A 16,827-nucleotide genomic window follows, 5' to 3' on the forward strand; every position below is an offset into this window, starting at 1 on the left:
AAAAAACAAATGGGAACAATACAATATTTGTATTTGCATGTGGCCTGCGGGCCGTAGTTTGAGGACCCCTGTTCTATATAATAAAACCCTATTATGCAAATCAACCGGATGTGGAACGACCAGTCACTATGATGAGCACTGACCACTAGGAGGCAGGTGCTCAAACAGAAGCTGCCCCCTGGTGGTCAGTGCACTCCCACAGGGGGAGCGCTGCTCAGCCAGAAGCCAGGCTCACGGCTGGCGAGCACAGCAGCAGTGGCAAGAGTCTCTCCTGCCTCCACTACAGGCAGGCAGTAAGAAGCAAGGGGTCCTGGACTGCAAGAGCCCCGACTGCAAGAGAGATGTCTGACTGCTGGTTTAGGCCCGATCCTCCCAGTGTCGATCTGACCATCAAACCTCAGAAGGAAGGTAGGGGAAGGTGGGGGGAGGGGGAGAGATCAACCAAAGGACTTGTATGCATGCATATAAGCATAACCAATGTACACAGACACTAGGGGGGTGAAGGCCCTGGGATCGGGCCTAAGCCGGCAGGCAGACATCCCCTGAGGGGTCCTGGACTGTGAGAGGGCGCAGACTGGGCTGAGGGACCCCACTCCAGGGCACAATTTTTGTGCTCAGAGCCTCTAGTTGATGTATAAAAATGCAATCAATTTTTTGATATTAATGTTGTATTCTGCTACTTTACTGAATTTATTTATTAATTCTAATAGGGTTTTTTTGGTGGACTCTAGGATTTTCTATATGTAGTATCATGTCATCTGCAAATAATAACAGTGTTACTTCTTTCTTTCTAATTTGGATGCTTTTTTTTTTCTTGTCTGATTGCTGTGGCTTGGACTATAATACTATGTTGACTAGAAGTGGTGAAGGGGGATATCCGTGTCTGATTCCTCATTTTAAAGAAGCAAACTGAACCTGACTGCCACTTGTACCAGGCTTGGGACACTTTGGTTAGTGCTACAACATCAGCTGAGGACAGCTGCCACTAGTGCTGGGCCTGTGCTGCTAAGTTGGAACCACACTATAGGCCAAGATTGGCCACCACTTATGCTGGGTTTACAGCCACTTGATGGAAGTTAAAATGCAAGTTGAGACTGTTTGCCACATATGTTGGGTTTGAGGATGTTTGGCAGGAGTTACAATGTACACAAGGCCAGCTGCTGCTTGTGTGGGGTTGGTGGACCTTTGAAAGGCTATAGAATAAGTCAAGGATAGCCTCCACTTGTATTGGGTTTGTGGTCCTTTTGATACCATTGTAATAATCTGATTATTATTAACAGGAAAGAAGTAAAGGGAGCCTAGATAATATAGGCATGCCACTTACACAGCTTTGCTAATTTAACACTCTCCACATCTGTTCCCCATTGATCGATGGGGGAAAGGGACTGGACAAAGGCAGTTTGGATGCATGCCCAATAAGGTCTGGGTGATGTGGGAAGATGTTTTTCTGTCAGTCACACCTAGAAGCAAGTCAGTGGCCACTGCACGAGTGTGAAACCTGAATATATAAACTTCTAGACAAAAGGAGTTGGTTCTCTTGGCTCTTGGCTCTCTTGGCTGGCTCACTTGCTGTTTGCATCTGACTCCTGTTGCAGGGGGCACACTACCCTGCATTTGCCCATGTGGCCCACGGCCATGTGGACTCCACACAATGGATAAATAGACTTTAGTAGCCCAATGCTCAGCCGGCCCGGCTGCAACATGGAACAGAGGCTCTGATGCTGGCTTTGTGCATGGCTCTGCTGAGCCACAGCTACCTTCTTTTCAGGACTGGGTTAAGGAGCATGGGACTTTGACCCAGAGAATGTAATTCCATACACATAAAGCCTTTGACCACATCTCATTCTCCTGTGCGAAGATTAGAACATTCATTTTCTAAAGCTATTGTAAGAACTCTGCTCCCATGAGCTACAGAGAAGTTTGATTCTCGGGTAACAATTTTCAGGAGTCTGCAGCACCAGTTGAGGCAGCCATGCCTGTGAGGAGCTTCGGGAAGAGCTAAGCCAGGTGAGTGATTGGGTGGAATGGAGTCTCAGAGGACCATCAGGTGGGACACAGGCTGTCAGGTAAATGACAACACAGATCTGAAGCTGCCTGCACACTGGCTGGGTGGAAGGAGAGTGCAACTAGGGGACAATGGCATCTGTCAGCCATTCCCTCCCTGGAGAGAGCTGCTCTGACCCCTGTCCTTCCAGTCCTTGCCATTCAAGAGCAGTGTCGATCTGACCATCAAACCTCAGAGGGAAGGCAGGGGAGGGTGGGAGAAGGGGGAGAGATCAACCAAAGGAATTGTATGCATGCACATAAGAATAACCAATGGACACAGACACTGATGAACAAAAATGGATACAGAGGCAGAGCAGCATTGAGCAGAATGTCAAACTACAGTGGGAACCCTGGGGAGGGTTGGGGGGGTAGGAGATCAACCGAAGGACTTATATGCATGCATATGAGAATAACTAATGGACACAAGACACTGCGGGGTGGAAGAAGCTGGGGGATTGTCAAGGGGAGGACAAAAAGAGACATGTGTAATACTCTTTGTAATACTTTAAGAAATTATATATATATATATATATATATATATATATATATATATATATGTATGTATGTATTTTATTGATCTTTTACAGAGAGGACGGGAGAGGGATAGAGAGCCAGAAACATCGATGAGAAAGAAACATTGATCAGCTGCCTCCTGCACACCTCCTACTGGGGATATGCCCGCAACCAAGGTACATGCCCTTGACCGGAATCAAACCTGGGACCCTTGAGTCCGCAGGCTGACGTTCTATCCACTGAGCCAAACCAGTTAGGGCGTGAGTCCCACATCTTGTTCTTGCTTCATGTACACCTGCATTTTGTTGGAGAACACTCTCCACTGGTTTCCTGAGAGAAAACTCAGAGGTAAATATTTTGAAACTATACAAATCTAAAAAAAAGTCTTCTTTAAAGTTCCAATATTATATTTATACCAAAAGCAGAATTTTTTTTAACTTTCCTGGATTTAAAGAAGCTAACTTATCAAATGTATACATATACATGCATATATATTTATTGTGATAATGCTGATTTATAACTTTATGTAAGTTTCCGGAATGCAACATTATAATTCGACATTGTACTCACCACAAATAAAACCTAGTTCCCAGCCATCACCATACAATTGACCTTCTTTAGCTATTGCATCCTCCCTCCAGGTCCCCTTCCCCTCTGATAACCACTTATCTGTTGTCTGCCTCTATAAGTTTATCTTTTGGATTTTGTTTGTTTGTCTTATTTTTGGTTTTATATTCTACACTAGAGGCCCAGTGCACAAAATTTGTGCACTGGAGGGGTCCCTCAGCCCGGCCTGTGCCCTGTCACAGTCCGGGACCCCTCACCAGCAGTTGGACATCCCTCTCGAAATCCGGGATCCCTCACTCCTTACTGCCCGCCTGCTCGCTCCTTACCACTCAGCTTGTTGCTCCTTAGCACTGCAGCGGAGGCGGGAGAAGCTCCCACCACCACCTCTGAGCTCTCCAGCCTGATTTCTGGCTGAGTGGAACTCTGTCTGTGGGAGCGCACTGAGCATCGGGGGAGCTCCTGCATTAAATGTCTGCCCCCTGGTGGTCAGTGTGCATCATTGCAACTGGTCTTTCTGGTCGTTCTGCCATAATGGTTGCTTAGGCTTTTATTATATAGATATGAGTGAAATAATATGGTATTTGTCTTTATCCATCTGACTTATTTCCTCAAGATCTATCCATGGTGTCCAAATGTCAGGATTTCACCTTTTTATGGCTGCATAGTATTCTATTGTATAAGTGTACCACATACATATACACTTAGGTTGTTTCCATATCTTGGCTATTGTAAATAATGTTGCAATGAACACAGATGTGCATGTATCTTTAGAAATTAGTGTTGAAAATGTTTTTATTCTACCCATACACTTGATTTGTAGTTGGCTGGGTATGGAATTCCAGGTTGGAAATGATGAGTTTTAAAGGCATTTCTCTAGTATTTTAGCAATTTCCCTATTACTATTGAGAAGTCTGAAGCCCTTCTGATTTTTGATCCCTTGGATGTGAACTGAATATGATCTTCTTTTTATTCCTACTGTTCTAATAGTTGTATTTGTTGAACTCCTCTATTGAAATTTTCAGTGCAGTTATATCTTCAGCTCTATGATTTCTGTTTGCTACTTTCTTACATTTTATCTTTGTAGTAAATTTTATTTTGTTGTAAATTTCACTTTGTTCATACATTATTCTCTTGACTTCAGTGACATCTTTATGACTGTAGTTTTGAATTCTTTATCAAATAAAGTACTTACCTCCATTTCATTAAAGTCTATTTTTAGGGGGGTTATATTTGGAATATATTCTTGGTTTCTTCATTTTTTTTCTTTGTCTCTGTACATCAGATAAAACAGCCATCTCTCCTAGTCTTGAAAAAATAGTTTTATGTAGAAAATGAACCTTTTTGATCAGCCTGGCCCAACCTCCTGGTTATCTCTCAAACGTCTGTGATTGTACAAACCACCTTCTTTGCTCTGATTGACTCCAGTAGTTGAGGATGTGCCAAGACCCATTTTGATGTGGGTGTTTTCTTGTGGCCCGATGTGTAGGAGGCCTCCAGCTAATTTCCAGATTTCTTCAGAGGGAATTCCTCTGTGTGTATCTGCAGGTTTGCTGTGTCTATGGGAGGAGGGGAGTTCATGAGGCCTCTATGTTGCCATCCTGAAAGTTCAAGTCGTTTTGCTTGATGCAGTGGATCTTTTTTTTTTCATATAATATGATAGTCTTTTGGTGGGTTCCATAAATCTGGGAACTGGTGTCTTCTTAGTTTGGAAAATTTTCTTAAATTACTTTTACTGTTGATTTTTTGTCGATTATGTTCTCTATTCTCTCTTCCCAAAGTCCCTATTTTTTTATCCTCACTCGAGAATATGTTTTTATAGATTTTAGAGAGAAAGGAATGGAGAGAGAGAGAGAGAGAGAGAGAGAGAGAGAGAGAGAAACATCAATCAGCTGCCTTCTGTACCCAGCCCAACCTGGGATCGAACCACAACCTAGGCATGTGCCCTGACTGGAAGTCAAACCCACAACCTTTTGACAACACTCCAACCAACCCGGCCATACCCCAAAGTCCTTATTTGTTGAGATGTTGGACTTATCCTCTAACTTTCTGATCATTTTATTGACATTATTGAATTAGTTTTTATTGTTTCTTCTTTTAATTTTACTTTCACAAAGATTTCCTCAGCCTTTTCTATCAATTATTCTATTTCTGTTATCATATTTTGAATTTACAAGAATTTATGTTTAATCCTGTTTCATATTTTTTACAGAATCTTGTGTCTTCATATATTATCTTCTTTTATTTCTGAGGGTACTAGTGATAATTTCTTTAGAAGTTTTATTCATTGTATATATATTGTTTTCTCTAAGTTGATGTTTCCCCTTTGTTTTGATGGCTGTCCTATTAGGGGGATTCTTCAAATTTCTAGTGATTGCTAATTTCTGTTAATATTTAAGAGCTGTTTGTAAAGGAGAAAAGAGAGAAAGAGAGCAAGAAATTGAAAATCTTTTTGAAAAAACTTCCCTAATTTGGTCAAGAAAATAGACATACAATTCCAGGAAGTGCTAGGTCCCAAACAAGAGGAACCCAAAGAGACCTACACCAAGACAATTAAAATGCAAAAGGTTAAAGACAAAGAGAAACCCGTAAAAGCAGTACAAGAGCCCTAACCGGTTTGGCTCAGTGGATAGAGCGTCAGCCTGCAGACTCAAGGGTCCCAGGTTCGATTCCAGTCAAGGGCATGTACCTTGGCTGCAGGCACATCCCCAGTGGGGGGTGTGCAGGAGGCAGCTGATCAATGTTTTTCACTCATCGATGTTTCTAACTCTCTATCCCTCTCCCTTCCTCTCTGTAAAAAATCAATAATATATATTTTTTAAAAAGCAGTACGAGAAAAGCAGTTAGTTGCCTATAAGGACTGTCAGCTGATTTCTCAACAGGAACTTTGCAGGCCGGAAGGGATTGACAAGAAATATTTAAAGTTATGAAAAGCAAGGACCTTACAACCAAGACTAGTCTACCCAGCAAAGATCTCATTTAGAATCAAAGGGCATGTAAAGAGTTTCCCAGACAAGAAAAGTTAAAGGAGTTCATCACCACCAAACCAGTGTTACATATAATGTCAAAGGGTCTTCTTTTAGAAGAAGAAGAAAAAACATTAAAAATATGAACAATAAAATAAATATACATCTATCAATAATTAAATCTAAAAAAATAAACAAACAAGCAGAACATAAATGGATTCGTAGATACAAAAAACATTTGCCAGATAGGAGAGAAGCTGGGGGGATGGATGAAAAAGGTGAAAGAATTTAGAAGTACAAATTGGTTGTTACAGAATAGTCATGGGGATGTAAAGTACAGCATAGAGAATGTAGTCAATAATATTCTAATAATTATGTATGGTGTCAGATGGATGTGAGATTTATTGGGATGGCCAGTTGGTAAGTTATGTAATGTCTAAGCAATGAGGTGTACACCTGATACATATAATAATGTATGTCAACTATAATAGAAAAATTTTTTTAATTATTAAAAAAAGAAAACTTGCCCTAACCGGTTTGGCTCAGTGGATAGAGAGTCAGCCTGTGGACTGAAGGGTCCCAGGTTCTATTCCAGTCAAGGGCATGTACCTTGGTTGCGGGCACATCCCCAGTAGGGAGTGTGCAGGAGGCAGCTGATCAATGTTTCTCTCTCATCGATGTTTCTAACTCTCTATCCCTCTCCCTTCCTCTCTGTTAAAAAATCAATAAAATATATTTTTTTAAAGAAAACTCTTAGGACAAATTTATAGGTCAAGGCTATAAGCAATTGTAACCTTTTTCTCTTGACTATATTATTCCCTATCTCCTTCCTTGAATATAGATGCTTGTACTTGAGGCAAGTGCTGGGAGCCAGAAAGACACCAGACATTATTATAATCTTGGAACTTACTGAAACTTGGTTAAAAAAGCCTTTCTCCCTAGGTGAGGCCTGTATAGTGCCTTACCTTAACCTAACTCACATGACCAAGTATCTGCAGACTCTCCAACCGGTGATCTCTGTCATATTTTACATATCTCTAGGATCCCCAGTGGAGTACATTATTGAGGACATAGGTCTTTGTAATCAAATAAGCACAGTGTGTAATGTAAGACATAAATCCATTATAAACATCTCACTAATTCTTATTAAGTGGGGAAAAAGTGATGTGAATTCATGAAACTCAATTATTTCCTTTACTAATGGAAAAGGAAAAAGTCCTCCAGGATCGATTTAATTGACATTTTTTTATTTGTAATTGGCATATTGTTTTAAATACTTTAAGCTTCTGAATTACCTGCAGCTTGGAGGGCTTAATTGAGCTATCTGAAGTTCAGTGTGCACAGTAATGGTCTTGCTCTCAGGACCATTCTTCACAGAACTAGAAAAGTAAATGTCCATTGATATTTAGGACTTCAGATATCCTGACTTGCTGAGACTTAGATTCCAGTGATTGCACTTGAAAATCATGAGTTGCAAAGACTTGTGCTCTGATCATTCTCATAGTAAAATCTTACCCGAGACGGGGTTTCTTCCACTGGTGTAAGGTAGGTTTTCCCTTGAGAAAACGGGTAAGACTGTGCTTCTCAGTCAACTGACCGACCGCCTACAGAATGTTTACACTTTAGGGCTTCTGTCTTCTCTGTGCTGCTTTAGCAGCACGCCTGATTTGGTTTTATAGAGATGAATTTCAAGGAAAACATCACCTAAATTTTATTTCAAATTACATCTCTCTGATGTCCAAAAATGTCAAGTTCATAATCTGCTATTATGAGATGACTCAGAAAAGAGAACTGTCCTGTCAATCACAATCTCTATTATTTTTAAGGACCTCTAGTTTCTATTACAAAAGCAGAATGCCAGAACCCATTTGTCATTGAAAATTGAACACTTACATAGCTGGATGAATGAAAACCATCATGTGGTAGGTTTGTTTTTTTAATTCAAGGTCAGGGAAAAAATGTGTTGCTAGGTTTGAGAGACAATTTTCCAACAGTAAATACAAAATGAAGACAATAAGCAGAAACCTGACAACTTTTTTCTCACCTTCTTAAATGGTAGTTTTAAAATCACCAACCTAGAGATTTAGTGTCAATCTGAGGTTGTTTTTTCTTACCCCCATTTTAATACATTTAATCCCATCTGACAACAAATATAATCCCATCTGGCCTTGTTCTTCTCACAGGTTCTGTGTAAGAAATGCTAAAAACCCCATCTGCCATTTAGGGTTTCAGACCAACAGATGGTAAGACTTCCCTTTGTGGATGCCTCCCAGGCATCCCAAAATCAAAATATGACTCACATTCATCTCCCCTGTTACCAAAACAGATTTTTCTCTAGACTCTCCCATCTCTAAATATCACCACCATTCACTTAGTAGACTGAACCATAAGAAATGGCCCTTTTTTGTAGGTCATAAATAGCTGAATATTGGCAATTTCAAACAGATCAACCTTTTCAGATCAGAAATCTGGGTGAAATCCCTCTTACCTCACTTCCCTTCAACTCTTACAACAAACCAGTCATAAAAACTTATAAATTCTATTTCTCACGCAGGTTCTAAATCCATCTCTAAAGCAACCACTATAGCACAAGTCATCATTCATTGGCCTCAGCAATCAATGAGATTCATCCAGCTAAGTAAGTGTGCAATGACCAGTGTGTCCTCTTTAAACCACACGTTAGATCATCCCACTTCTATGCTAGAAACCAGTCCACAGCCCCTCTCTGCCCTGCACACAGAGCAGACGCTCAGCGGGGCCTCCAGAGCCCATAGCTCTGCCCTTCAGTCCCACCTCACTCTGTTTTCTGGTTATTTTACTCTTTATTTTCTTACTATGTTCCTTGATAGTCTTGGTTTTGATATAAGTTCAGTAATTTTTCTATTTAGTATTTTTAAAAATGAAATTGAAATTACCTTAAAAATTCAAAATCAAAAGGCTGCACCAAAACTCTGAACCTTTTCTGAATTATTCCCTAGCCTGGCTATATCTAGTGGTAGTTACTATTATAAGAAAAAATAACAATAATCAAAGCTAATATTTACTGAGGGTCAAGTTGACAGAGCAAATTGAGGTGCAGAACAACAGGGGAGCTGTGAGGTTTGCAGAGCTAGTAAATGGTGTGCATCAGAAAGACCCATCATTCAAAGCATGCTTTGGATGCCCTTAGCCCCTCAATCTTTAGGAAAGACAACCTTTCAAACTCAGGGACCCTCTCTCTACACCATGAAGACTAAGAGCAGTGACTACAGACAGGTCCAAGAGACACATTTTTAGCTGTAAAATGCCTCTAAATGTGCTCCGGTTAATCCCACTCCATTTCCAGGGGCAACTCTCTCTCAAGCGGCACTTCATTGAAACGGGGTTCCTACCGGGAGGAAGAGTCTCTGGGCAGCACAGGGTTTGAACAGCTTCCTCCACTCCTGGGGGTTTCCTGCAGAAAATGTGATGGGGTAGATTCTGTGGACAAACTTCTCCGTATACAAGTCAGGCCACTGCTGTAACTGAAAAACATGAAAGTCAAGGGGAGGGTGATCAGATCCCCAGAAATATGGAAACCATCTGGAGCTTCTGAATGGTCAGATGGAATGTATTCCAGAAACATACATAAAAAGTCTAACTTTGTCACCACTTTTGATGCTCCCTGAGGAAAGACCATTGCTACTTCCAGAGGTGGCAAGGTGACGGGAAACACGTGAACACGGTGAGGACAGTACAAATGGAACAAACTTTCAAGAGGGAAATTGGGAAAGTGCTAAGGACAAATCCTCAAAGACAAAGATACAGAATTTTTATCAAAACCTATTTTGATAGGAAAGAAAAACCACATACACACTTGGGAACAAACTAAATGCTCCTAATTCATTATGATAGAAATATGCAATGGACTACTATACAGTTAGAATAAAGTAGATCTATATGTGCTGACATGAAAATAATGGTTATGATATTTAGTTAGGTTTTAGGAAGAGTGAGAGAGCAAGATATTGAAAACCTATTTGAAGAAATAATGACAGAAAACTTCCCCTACCTGGTGAAAGAAATAGACTTACAAGTCCAGGAAGCACAAAGGGTCCCAAACAAGAGGAACCCAAAGAGGCCCACACCAAGACATATCATAATTAAAATTCCAAGGGCAAAAGACAAAGAGAGAATCTTAAAAGGAGCAAGAGAAAAACAGTTAGTTACCTACAAGGAAGTGGCCATACATTTTAATAGTTGAAAAAATAAAATCAAGAGTAATATTTTGTGATGTGAAAAATCACATGAAATTTGGGTTCCAGTGTTTATAAATAAAGATCTTATTGAAACACAGCCACACCCATTTGTTTACATGTTTCTACGGCTGCTTCCACAGTAAAAGCAGAGGTAAGTGACTGAGATGTACAGCCTACAGAGCCTGAAACAGTTGCCAGCTGGTCTCTCACTGGAAAAGTTGGTCAGGCCCTATTTTAGAAGTAATTCAGTCTAAGTATCAGTTAGACAAGAGAGAATGAAGGATCTGATCCTATTTCTGATGTTAACATGAAAAAAGAAAAATAACTAAATACACCAGAACTGTTGTCCCTGAGCATTTTTTTTTTCATTTACAATTTCATGATTTCTTTTCTAATGTATATATACTGCTTATATAGTCATATAAAAGTTTTCAAAAAAAGACAGATCATTGGGAACACTTTAAATCTGTAACGTTAAGATGGCTATTTGGGGAGAAACCAAGATGGCAGCATAGGTAAACACCTGAAATTGCTGCCTCGCACAACCACTTCAAAAATACAACTAAAAGACAAAACAGATATCATCCAGAACCACAGGAAAGCTGGCTGAGTGGAAATTCTACAACTAGAAGGAAAGAGAAAAGCACACTGAGACTCAGAGGAGGTGCGGAAGTAAAGTGCAGAGGTACTGAGGTGCGTACGCTCGGAAAGTGCTGGCAACGGAGGACACTGGTGTCTTTTTCAATCGGGAGGGAGTCTCAAGCTCCCCACTGCTCTGAACTCCAGTTCCGGGCGAGTTTCTGGGGACCCAGACCCATACGGGGAGAAACTGGACTGTCTGGCATTGGGCAGAACTCTAGGGCGGCTTTCTCTCAGAGGTGCTGGCAGCGGTTACCGTGGGACACTGAGACGGAACACTGAGACCCGGGGCCTCTTAGGGCAGGGCTGAGGATCAGCCATAGCTGTTTGCTCCACCCTGTTGATTCCCTGAGACCCCGCCCCACCCAAGCTGCTAGCAGAGGCTTTTGCATATGAATGGGCTGGCCCTTTGAGAGCTAAAATTACCTAACAAACTGCAGCTGGGTCAGAGAGACCCAGAACATCCAAAAGAAGGCCCAAGGCCGCACAGCAGCTTGCATTGCTTCACAGCTGGGCCTCATCTGGGCACCTCCAAACCCCAAACAAGGAAGGGGAATCTGCAGATCTCTTCGTAGCTCCTACTGGATAGCCTCAGGCAGAGGCTAAATTAGCACATCCTTAGAAATCCAAGAGCCCACGTACCCAGTGATCAGATTGGCACCATCCAGATTACAACTCCTCAGATCCATAAGGGACACACTCAGGGGGCAGACTCAGTGAGCACCAAAGCCCCACTGAAGCAAGTCTTGCCCCAGAAGGGTGTCTTCAGCACAGAAGTTCTCCCACTGTAGACACAGCTGATTCTCACAGACAATTGGCCTGGAGGTCAATTTCTCCCAGTGATACCAACAACAATCAAGGCTTAACTACAACAAGACTGTGCACAAAGCCCACAAAGGGGTGCACCAAGAGTGTCCACCTCAGGTAATTGAGAAGGCTGAGCCTCTGGCCCTATAGGACACCTAGCACACAAAGCCACTCTATCAACACAGGGAAGCGGCCAAAATGCGGAGACAAAGAAACAGATCACAAGTGACAGAAATGGAGGAACGCAAACGACTGGATATAGAGTTCAAAACCACGGTTATAAGGTTTTTCAAGAATTTTCTAGAAACCGCCAATAAATTTAGTGAGACCCTCGAGGTTATGAAAAAGGACCAACTAGAAATTAAGCATACACTGACTGAAATAAAGAATAATATACAGAGATCCAACAGCAGACAAGAGGATCCCAAGAATCAAGTCAAAGGAAAAAAAGTCAGTTACCTACAAGGGAGTACCCATACGATTGTCAGCTGATTTTTCAACAGAAACTATGCAGGCCAGAAGGGAGTGGCAAGAAATATGCAAAGGGATGAATAGCAAGAACCTACAACCAAGATTTCTTTACCCAGCAAAGCTATCATTCAGAATTGAAGGTCAGATAAAGAGCTTCACAGATAAGAAAAAGCTAAAGGAGTTCATCACCACCAAACCAGCATTATATGAAATGCTGAAAGGTATTCTTTAAGAAGAGGAAGAAGAAAAAGGTAAAGATACAAATTATGAACAATAAATACATATCTATCAACAAGTGAATCTAAAAATCAAGTGAATAAAAAATCTGATGAATAGAATAAACTGGTGAATATAATAGAACCAGGGGCATAGAAAGGGAGTTGACTGACAATTATCGGGGGGGCGGGGGGGAAGGGGTGTGGGGGTGCGGGAAGAAACTGGACAAAAATTGTACACCTATGGATGAGGACAGTGGCGGGGGAGGGAGTAAGGGCAGAGGGTTGGGTGGGAACTGGGTAGAGGGGAGCTATGGGGGGGGAGAGGAACAACTGTAATAATCTGAACAATAAATATTAAAAAAAAAATAAATGCTTGTTTTTGGGAAAAAAAAAAGATGGCTATTTGGGCTCTGGACAGGTAGTTCCGTTGGTTAGAGCATCGTCCGACGCGCCAAGGTGTGGGTTCAATCCTGGGTTGGGACACATACAAGCAGCAACCAATGATGTATAAATAAGTGAACAAATCAATGTCTCCCTCCATCTCCCCCCTTTCTCTCTCTAAAAATTAATCAATAATTTTTTTGAAGGATGGATATTCAGGAGAGAAATCTCAGAATGAGAAAGAGTAGGAGTGATAGTCAAAGTACTTGACAACTGACTTATGAAGGGCCTGACCAATCAGACCCACAGCAGGACAGATATTCAGTACAACTGCACAGACACCTCCGGACTGAGACAGGGCTAACCATCCAGGGCAATGGGACCCAGCAGCCAGCACACGCTGGCAGACCCCAGAGCAGTGGTGCCTGCACAGCACCCACCGTCAGCCCTGGAGGGCAGCAGGAGGTCCCGGGTCCACTCGTTTCCTTAACAACTTGATCCTTACCATCCTGTCTTCTGGAAGGTTATCCACCTTTGTCAGTCTATGTCTTTTAAATAAAATATTCAGGCCATTTACATTTTCACTCTGCATGTAGGAATAGCTGCTGATTGCAAACGTTGGACACTCCTGTTGACACTTCCTCCATGGCAAAGACACACACACACACACACGGGCTGTCGCTGCCCCACTGTCCCTGCCAGAATGGATTGGTGGCCATTCCCCTTTCTGTGTCCCACTATTTTCTAATACTGAGTCTGGGGCAGGAGCAAAGAGGAACCAAACCTAAATCACATGTCTGATCCCAAGCTTCCTGGAGAGTCCAGGAAATCAACCAGCTGCCATTTTCAGCTTCTATTTCAGGAAATGACAAAGATAAATAAAACTTTAAAATATTAAAGATCTACAATGTAGATGGTAAGAATCACCATATCTATTGTATTTAAGCAGATTTAAAGTAAATTCTACTTAAATAAAGCTCACCCACAAAGCAACTTCCAAAGGAATAATGATGGCGAGTAGCTTTTTTTTTTTTTTTACCCTGAGGTATGTGACTTTGCACTTCCCAGGAAGTTATTATAAGAAACTTTGGATATTCCCACAATGCTCTGCGTTGGCACTTACAACTCTGAGCAGTGGCATAACCTGCCCTCCACCTTCCCTGTGGCTGAGGAGAAACCCACTGCTGACCCTCGGCTAACACACTGCCCCACGTCTAGATGTTCCAAGAATCTTTGCAGAATGAGAGGATATACAGATGACCTGACCCACTGCACAGGTACCCTCTGCAGAGCAAGCATCACTTGTCCCCTTTGTGTGTTCATCTACCATGGGTGTGGCTTACCCTTTACTACAAAGACATTGGAACTGAGAATTCAGTGACTGTGTAAGAGCCAAGATTTTACATCAAAACTGGCACCACAGTCCAAGTATGAAAAAAACGGGTGACACCATAGGTCCTGCCCAACTTTTAACACCCAAGTATAATTTCCTTCATTTAGTTGCACTTCACTGGTCTAACAAAGACCTGAGGAAATGAGCCATCAAATGGGTAAAGGCATCAGGAAATTCAAAATGTGGCACAACTTCATACGTATCTACAATGATTTCATCCATATAATTTGCTCCTAATTACCCCAAAACTTAGTAATTTTTTATCTATTATGCTCATGGGTCTCCTGGTCCAGAAGTGTAGACAGGCCCAGAAGGGACAGCTTGACCCTGCTCCACAGTATCTGGGCCTCAACTGGAAGCCTGGAAGGGGAGAGCTGGAATCACCTGGAGGCTCGCTTGCTCACATGTCTGACGGGAGAGGGGAGTTACTGGCTGGGACTCGGTCCCTCTCTGCGTGGACCTCTGTGTGTCGTCTCTCCGTGCAGGCTAGCTGGGCTTCATCACAGTGCAGTGGCCAGGCTCTGGGGCAGGCATCCCGAGAAGAACCAAGCAGAGCCGTCTCCTTTCTATGACCGAGGCTCAGATGTCACATATCATTACATGTCTCATACCCTATTTTATATAAATATACATATTACGTATGTAGATGTGTATGTATTGCCTATTGCCTTATAACAAACTTAGTAGCTCAAAACCAAAAGCATTTATCTCAGATAGTTCCTCAGGGTCAGCAATCCTCGAGCTGCGTTGTTCTGGCTCAAGGCTTCTTGTGAGGTTACAGCCCAATGGCTGGAGCTACAATCATCCTGACCTGGCGCCATTAGCTGGTTATTAATAACAGGAAGGAGCAGAGCGAAGGCCAGATACTACAGGCATGTCACCCGGGAGCTTCACCAGGAACTGCCGTTTCACACTCCCCAGCGGCCAACAGAGGGGAGGCAGCCGCATGCCCAGTGAAGCTGGGGGGACTAGGGAAGGTGCTTGCTGTCAGTCACAGCTGAGAACAAAGGTCAGCATGGGTGTGGCCACTGTAAGGGCACAAAATTTGGGCTATTTACTCCCCTGAACAAAGGAGTTCACTCTCTTGTGCTTTTACTGCTCTTGGGACTCCTGGGAGTTGGGTGACTCTGGGTTTGTGGGGCTCCCTTGCATTCACCCCCATTACCCATGGCCATGAGGACCCCACACACTGGACTAATGGACTTCAGCCAGCTTAATGCTGAAGAGGCCCTGGCTGCAACATGGAAATAAACTCTGGCCACTGGCGCTGCTTCTAGCTTCACTGAGGCCCCAGCTCCACTTCTATGACTGGACTAAGGAAACCCATGCAAATAAAAATCACTCATTCTCCCAGGCTAGACTCAGAAAATTCTTTTCCTTGAGATATTGTAAGGCTTCCACCCCCAGCATCCAGTGGGGAAAGGACCCCCGTTTTCTTTTATATCAATCTGCAGGCTGCATGGAGCAGGGATTCCGTCCCCAGGTTTACCCCCTGCGTGCGCGTGCCAGGAGCCTTCCTTCCTGAGCTGCGGCCTCTTTGACCTGCCTGACAGCAGCTGACTCCCCCAGAGGAAGGGGTCAGGAGAGAAAGAGAATGCAAAGAAGGAAGATGTCATGCCTTTTTTAATCTAATTCTGAAGTGGAATAGCATCACTTCTTCCCTATGCCATTGGTCACACAGACAAGCTGTGTCCGTGTAGGAGGGAAATACAGAGGGGTGTGAATGAGAAGGTGGGACACTGGGGCCTCTGAAAAATACCACCCTGGCCCACATACGTGGTCACACAGCCACAACCCCCTCCTCCTGGCCTTGTCTGAAGTGGAAGTTTAGGTTGTGTTTGGCTCCATGCTCACGCCCCAGCTCCCTGCATGAGGAGGGACTCAGGAAGCACTTGTCCAGCGGGTGTTGTACAAGACGTGGCTAGTGTTTGCCCACAGCCAGTGTCCTCCCTTCCTGCACAGAGTGCTTCTCAGCCCCTCACAACACTTCTAGACAATGAATGGGTGCAGAGAAGACGTGTCACTGTCAAGCGGAGGGACTAAAAAGCAGTTGTGATGTGCTGTCTCTTCTCCTGGAGTGGAGACCCAGGGCTTGGAGGCCGCAGGCTCCGGCAGGTGCACCAGAGCACGGCTGGTCTGCACTAGAGACAGCTCTGGGATTCTCTGGGAGCAGCCACTACAGCCTGGCCTGGCCGGTTCCGTCACAGATCTGTCATCTCTGCCATCAGTTCCGCTGGCCCCAAGGTGCAGATGAGAAAACTGAAGCTCACAAAGGCCACGAGATTTTGTCACTTAATTTGTAAAATAGGAACATGATTGTTACCTTTATAAAGCGTTGTTATGAGGATTAAGTAATAGTCAACCATAAACCCTTGACAAATGCTTATTATGACTTCCATCATTTCCAGACCACAGCTTCCGACCGGCTATGTATGTTTCCGTGATTTTTCTCCTCCCCCCGACCCCCGTACCCTGACTCAGTTTTCAAGGCATTTTGCAAACATATTCCAAACATATTCAAAGCCCCAAGAATATCTGTTTCCCTGGCTTCTCTTGGTGAAGATGTGACGGTGGTTTTTTCTTTAGGAAATATTTTCCAGCTTCCTGTTACT

General features: G+C 43.0%; 1 protein-coding gene across 1 annotated transcript in view; it reads right to left on the reverse strand.

Moving 5' to 3' along the window:
* Positions 1-16,827, reverse strand: part of GXYLT2 (glucoside xylosyltransferase 2) — a 95,791-nt gene that overhangs the window by 75,836 nt on the left and 3,128 nt on the right. The window contains exon 2 of the mRNA XM_023746249.1: positions 9,461-9,592. Coding sequence (XP_023602017.1) covers positions 9,461-9,592 — 132 coding nt within the window. The remainder of the gene's footprint in view (positions 1-9,460; positions 9,593-16,827) is intronic.

The sequence above is a fragment of the Myotis lucifugus genome, unplaced genomic scaffold (genome assembly GCF_000147115.1).
Source record: "Myotis lucifugus unplaced genomic scaffold, Myoluc2.0 scaffold_640, whole genome shotgun sequence".
NCBI lineage: Eukaryota > Metazoa > Chordata > Mammalia > Chiroptera > Vespertilionidae > Myotis > Myotis lucifugus.